Source organism: Leguminivora glycinivorella, chromosome Z (assembly GCF_023078275.1).
Source record: "Leguminivora glycinivorella isolate SPB_JAAS2020 chromosome Z, LegGlyc_1.1, whole genome shotgun sequence".
Classification (NCBI taxonomy): Eukaryota; Metazoa; Arthropoda; class Insecta; order Lepidoptera; family Tortricidae; genus Leguminivora; species Leguminivora glycinivorella.
Window position 1 is genome coordinate 36,253,453 of NC_062998.1, and position 7,378 is coordinate 36,260,830.

At 35.4% G+C, this 7,378-nt stretch overlaps 1 protein-coding gene across 2 annotated transcripts in view; it reads right to left on the reverse strand.

Annotated features, from left to right (window-relative positions):
* LOC125241236 (SPARC-related modular calcium-binding protein 1) overlaps positions 1 to 5,651 on the reverse strand; it is a 39,224-nt gene extending 33,573 nt beyond the window's left edge. For both annotated transcript variants that reach the window (XM_048149603.1, XM_048149602.1), the window contains exons 1-2: positions 5,380 to 5,651; positions 1,412 to 1,580 (exon numbers count right to left, since the gene is read on the reverse strand). In XM_048149603.1, coding sequence (XP_048005560.1) covers positions 1,412 to 1,580; positions 5,380 to 5,466 — 256 coding nt within the window. In that variant the 5' untranslated portion in view covers positions 5,467 to 5,651. The remainder of the gene's footprint in view (positions 1 to 1,411; positions 1,581 to 5,379) is intronic.
* Between the last annotated feature and the right edge of the window lie 1,727 nt (positions 5,652 to 7,378).

Here is a 7,378-nt window from a genome sequence, read left to right on the forward strand (position 1 = left end):
ACGGATACTAAGCGGACGATTATACATACTCACTTACTCAAATACTTACATGGAACACAATCATGACTATTAACAATTGTTTGTGTTCATCACATAACTAAATGCCCCCAGAACCATCACTCAATACATGAACAGAAATCATGTTATCGGAACTAATACTTATTTCAACTAGTTCTTCAGAAAATGGTTAGAAAATACCTATTACTAACTACCTACAGAAAGAAAATCAGAAGGGATAGGCATGTCCTTTTTTGCCCAGAAGGAGGACACTATTAGTTCATATTAGTGCCCAACTTCTGGGCAAAAAAGGACATCCCTATCCATTAATACCTCTCGGTGCATTTTTATACCATAACCATAGACCCTACAATTGCGTTTTTAAGGTATACCTAATTACCTATGGTTCTATAATACCGTGTCGTGAATATCTAACTGCGTTATAGTAAGGACAAATGTAGACAAAGCCGTGTTTGATTAGAGCGAGCCAATAAACAAAGGAGTCCTGTACACTCATCAATCATTATTTTTCAACAGACCGGTCATGCGGTGCACATGTGAGGACAACGTTCTGCGTATGTGCTTGAGACCATACATCAACTAGAGATTTGCTACTGTATATGGCATTTTGCATTGATTGGTGGAAGAGTGATCTTATTAAATCTTATTCGGGAATACTTAAAGACTGCGGGTGCAACTAAAGTTAAGATGGATGAAAGTATGACGTCAAACACACAGGTTCCTAAGATTCGACGGAATCTTTCGTATTAAGTCCTGTTTTTAGACATATCGAAGGTTCCACGAGCGCCCTAGAAAAAGTTTTACGAATATATATTGTTTATTGAAGATTTACCAATAATTATTTACACCAATGCTTCAAAAAAAAACATACAGATTATCCCACAATACCTAGTCTAATAATCACTTACAGGTAAACTTTACATGGACGTCATCCAACATCAGGACGCATATTCCCAGGCAAAAATTGGTGACGGTCGTATGTAGCCGCTTGGCCAACAAGTAGCAATTGTATTCAAAATAGCTTCTTTTAAGGGTTATCAACTTAAGACATTTCAAGTTCTTTCGGATCCAGTACCTATATGTATAGCAGGTATTTAAAATAGGAAAAAGGTCTCTGAACAGAATGATGGAGTAGTTGAAAAATTCTCGGCTTAAATTATTAAACCTGATACGATATAGGTACTGAAGCGCATTGTCGAATAAGAGGTCTCGGCAAGTAAGATGTGAGAGAACTAGTTGTTTAGGAATGGGAATTTTACCATGGTGAGTACACAAGTGGCCTCACTGTATCTTCCTGTAGCTCTTATTTGGAAAAGCGATAGAGATAGATAAGTAGGAAGGAGCCTCTCGGTTAACCTATGCGTTTTGCCACATGAATAAATGGGAATCTTACCAGCACAAGGCCCCTTCCTAGCTAGTGCCACGGGTTCACCCGAACACTGGGCTTTGAGCAGGTGGCAGCGTGTCTGGTACGTCCGACCGTCCGTCCCGCACACGGCTCGTCGCGGTCCGGCGTTGGCGTCGCACGACGCGGTGCGCCCGGCGCAGTGGTCGTTGGTAGCCTGCACAGACATGAAAAGAAAATTTATGAGAAATATTCGCTTGTGCAAAAAAAAAACATTATACTTAAATAAAGATACTGGAATTACTGGATAAAATTAACAAATTTATAAACATAACTTTGCCTTCTGAATCTTCTTATCCCAGAAGTATTATCGGTGATTGTGATTTATTTTTATGGTCTATTTAATATTTATTTGATTTACAAAAAGGAGAAATTATCGATTTTGGAGCAAAAAGAAATGAGTGCTATAAGTCACTTAGAACCTGTTATTAAAGGTCCAAGCTATTAGCTTTTTTTAATGACAAAATCGCAGAATCTAATTGTTGGATACCTACATATATGTATCAGACTTTGAAGTTACCCGACTTGAATTTAATAAACTTTAACAAATCATTATTTCCTCTAGGCATCCTAGAGACCTCATCCATACAATAAATAGCCACATTATCTAATGATTATAGTTCACTTTTAGCGGCGTTTGCCCTTTCGCAGATTGGGCATGCGTCTAGCTGTCACCGGCGGGGAATGTGACGGGAATTGACAATCGTACTCAATTAATTTAGTATAGGTACAAGACAAGATATTGCCTATGCGCACGGCAGTGACACCGCCTGAAGTCTTTGTACACATTCACAATTCGACAGTTAATCAAAGACGCAAAAAAGATGTTTATGTTGCATTTGATTTGTCTGCAAAACACTTCGATTAAATTGACTCCAGACTGCCTCGCGTGCTGATTGCAAAATGTAAATTGTATAAATTATTTAAATTACATTCGTTCTTTGGTTACATATACATATAACTACAAAAATCGATGCAATGCTTTCTGAGAAAAATATGCATATATAGAGGAACATAATGCTTTTTGTTTTAAATTATCAACCTGTGCTTTACGATTATAAAACAGGCAACCGATTAGAAAGGTCTTTCATCCACCATTCCTTGAACAATAGCCCGCGTACTTGCGACGACTTCAAATCTTTTACTTACGTCTATTTTCCTTATAAACGGGCTCGATTGTTTTGTTAAAGCGTCATTATGATTCCATCCGCGATACGGGCCGGTGCGCGAACGTTCTTGCTAATGCTGATTTTGCTTGATATTGCATTAATCATTTTATTTATCGATACCTTAAAATTCGGGTATTACCTAGCAACTATCTAAAAAATCGAAATAATTATCTTGGCACCAAAAAAAGCATAGGTACTCACTATATCCAACTCACGAGAATCTTAGTCACCTCCTTATAACGATCTTACTTTACAGAGCAAAAAGAGGGAATAGGTACCTATACGATTACTATTAGCAGTTAGAAATAGAAAAGCAATTAAATAGGACTTTATTTCTACTAGGTTTTATAATATGTGTAAACGACACTCTGACTCCATGTCTGGCGGAGGCAGGTTATTCCAACGTCACATGTCACCTAACAAAATTACGTGAAAAATTAAAGTAATTATTATATGTACATGATATTAGAATTACTAAATATTTATGCAGATTGTCATCTCAGCATATCGTAGCTTTGATTTTGGCGGCAGGTTTTGGTGACCCTTAAATTCCCAATGATGAGCGTCGTGAAACTTGAATAGTAACCAATTAATTGTCAACACATCTATGAGTAAGTATATGACTATTTTAATATGTACTATAAAGTCAGGGACTCACAGAAAATCAGCGCTTCGGCTTGCCGTGGCAATATGCCGAGTGGGCTTCTAGATTGTGTTAACTGTGTTGTATTTATCTCTGTTATATTTGTCCAAACTGATGTTAAATAAAGAATATTCTATTATGTTCTAAACGTGGCCTTACAGAAACGGCACTACAATTATACACCGTGTTTCACTTAACACTAAAAACCTGAAAACTGTTTGTTCAGAATCGAGAGTAGAATCGATTGAGCTATATCTTGATGGGGGTAATATTTTTTGTTTTAATTTGTATTATTAGTTATTGTTTACGTGCCCATTCTACAAATTCGTAATACAACATTGTGCATATCATATTGTTAGAGGTTGTATACCTTTTTCAGTATTTAAGGGTATTAATACTGGCTGGTTACTTGGACGATTATTTTTTCCGCTACGAGATAGACGTCGTGCGTCAGTTTAATTTTAAAGTTTATCATAAGTCATAACAAATTGAACTCGTACCTAATTACAACCTTGTCATTTTGAATGTTAGGTTTAAATTTGCTTACTGCGTCACCTGTCCAATTTGAAGTTTACTGTGACACAGGTTAAAGTGCTTTACATAGCTGTCTATTGGTAAACCTTATGTCGTTGCAGTAACATACACAATTAAACAGTTTGAAGGTTTATGATGGTAGAGTTAAAAGCCGAGTAGAGCTGCACAGAAAATTAAAAATTCAATTTAAAATAATAATAATCATCAGATTAAAAAATGAACATTGTAGATACGTTTAAAAAAATAAAAATCAGTTGGGGTGTCTGAGGTTTTGAGTGATACCGGAAACACGGTGTATTATTTTATATTCATCCATATCATAAGTTCTCTATAATATCAAAAATATAATTTGCTTATTAGGACCGCCTAGGACAAGCCTACAGAAATGTTGTATCTGCTAGTGCATCGTAATTTTTACTTTACGATATCGGTAAAAAAAGATTCATATTTGTTTCAAATATCGAACGTTTAAAAAGTGAAGTGACAGTCAATCACTAGTTGATATTACGAGTACCTACCTCTTACCTATTGTAGAAAACTTATTATGGTATGGATGTAGAAAAGTTATGTGTGCAACTGTAAATAAAAAGGCTAAACTCGTATCATAAAACAACACTTGTTTTAAAGCCTCACATTATGCACCAGTCACATAAATAACTAATAAATGACTACCTTCTTAATGGGGTTTTCAAAGATAGGTATAACAACAATCTTTTAAGTATATCTAAGTAAGCAAAATTGTGCACTGTACTTAGAGACGTGCAAATATTAATCGATTTCTCGATTAACAGGCAGAATCGTCGCGCGATAAATGATAAAACGTCAGGCCATCATATCGCACTATTTGTAAGTTCGATAGGGATGGCCTGACGTTTTATCATTTATCGCGCGACCATGCTTGCCTGCCAGAATGCCAAGTAAATATTAAATCGAAAATAGGACAATCGTGACCTTTATATTCTTACATCACCTTACCGTCTTGACATGTACAATTTTAATTGATTAGTTTTATATTATAAAAAACCAAAAGCAAACCGGCTTTGCAATAAACTAATGTATATCATTGATATTAACTATACGGGGACATCTAATTTACCGTTCTGTTAAGATACCTATCTCGCAGGCACGACTTCGGAGCCGGTTGAATAACATTACTTACAAGCAAAAAGCTTCTATGAAATATAAAGAAATGCCAGCTTGTAACGGGGACCATGCGAATATGATGCGTTTTTCTAGCTCTACATGCAAGCTGTCGCCGCCGATATTGATTCCGTACCGGTTGGACACAATCAATTAAAAACGAGAAACCCAACGCAACCGATTATTTAGGTAAATATTATATACAACTGGATGTAATGTTCTTAAGTTACGATTTTTCGGAATATCTGCATCTTACGTTTCAAAACTCTATTCCTCACCTACCTTAACTTATTATATTCGAGGAATTTATAAAAACAGAGATAATAAGCACGAAACTAATACTAAGTGTGACATAAATAAATTGTTTACACACTTTTTGAAACTATTTATAGGTTTATTTGCAGAAACATGTTTAATATTAAATTATTAGTACAAAGAAGAGAAACATAATAAAATAAATATTACTTTACCTTAACGTTGGGCACTGCATCAGCAACGTATAATAAAAACGTAACAATAAAGAACTGGATCATCATCAATGGTTTAATAAAATACATATTTTCTAAAAGTTATCAATATTTAATTGTATTAATAAATATGTTACTATTGGATCACTCGTTCACTAAACCGACATCGATCGGCTGATAGCTAAACAACGTTTTAATGATCATATTGACATAACTGGGTTTGATTTTGCAGCGGTAATAATACGGTAAGGATCGACGCGAGACGTTCGTCTGGAGTGAGAGTTAAAACAGAATAAAATACATAATAACAAGGATAGAGCGATCCCGTGCAGACGCGGCGCGGGCGCACCCCGCCCCGCCCACCGCTTAGCTGATTTGCCACTCTCCACGGGAATATTTAATGATGCGCCATAAATAATATAAACCGGTGTTAATCACCAAATAAACAACCGGCCAAATAACATATGAATATAATGAGCATTTTGTTTTAATGGGTGTTAATAGATAATTAGATATAATATAGGTGTAATACGCGCCTAACTTAGTCACAGTGCAACAACTACATAGATTCACATTAATTTAGGCTCTCCTTGCTCTGTTTGTAGAAATTTTAATCGGCGGCATACGCGAAAAATAGTATTGTGCAAACATTTATTATTGTAGAAAAATGTTATTTTTGAAATATCATTTGCACGAAGAAAGCAATGCTTTTTCTAAAATATAATTTTTAAGAAAAAAAATCCGCCGCTTTTGGGGTTCTGGTGAAAGGTACTTGCGAATGTTGGATTATGTTGAAATGTGCATTTTTTTAAACTGTTTTTAAGACACTGCGGGGCTCAGGAGCCTAATGCTAAAATTCCCTTTTAATTTGGGAATTTTAGTTAAATACATTAGTGTTATTAACTAGATTTATCGAAAAAAAATACCCATTCAGAAAAACTCAGTTAAAAGATATTGCGAAAAATCTTAAAATCGAGGTCCCGCTCTCGACTGTTTCCTCCTTCAAAACTAAATCAATCGTAACGAATCTGAATAACAATGAAATAATTTGTGTCGGGCCGTTTAGTTTTTTTGGCTAATTGTTACCAATTTTTAATGCCACACCTTTTTTTGCGCCATAATCAATAAGGCCGTTTTTGGAAATGTTTGATGGGTTCTAGCGTCTTTAAAAATAAGAATATCAAAAAAATCAAAACGGTCCGACACAAAAAAAACCGGCCAAGTGCGAGTCGGACTCGCCCACCGAGGGTTCCGTACAAACTTTCAATGGTTAAAATAACCATACTACTCATACTCATATTCATTTATTCATTCAACGCCATTTTACACGTCAAGATTTGATTTAAAAAAATAATATTCATACAACAATAATACTTAGAGAATAAATAGACAGAAGATTGAAATTACAAAAAGTTAGGCAATATTCACATAAAAAATGCACAAAAATATTTTTCTAATTAGGTAATAAAAAAATTGTCATAAGTGTAGAACGGGTGCTCGACCAGCCAATTTTTTGACAGGTACTTAAAGTTCGACACACTAGGCGCTTCAACCACATATTGCGGCAATTTATTATAGACGGCAGGGTCCATCACATGTGTTAATTTGACCGTAAATTGGATTTCGCCAATTTACGGTCGATACCTACTAACTTTCCGGCATTTCGAATGTTGTACTTGGAACACATGTTCTTAGTTTTGTTACAGAATATATGTATAATAGTACAAGTACAGAAGGCTCACTCCTTTGATGTTCACAAAATGACGCTATTCTAAATTCTTACCTACATCAACAAACGGACCGCACGCGAGCAGCCAACATTGAATTTTTCCCCTCACTAGCTCGGAAACACGTGTTTTGTCCTTTAATACCAGCGGGTAAAAACGCATTTTATCCACTAGTGCTTTAAAATTGATAAAAGTAGGTGAATCTAGTAATAAAGATCATTTACCACCTGTGGAACTACTGGAAGCAGTGATAAAAGAAAATCTTGCAGTACAAA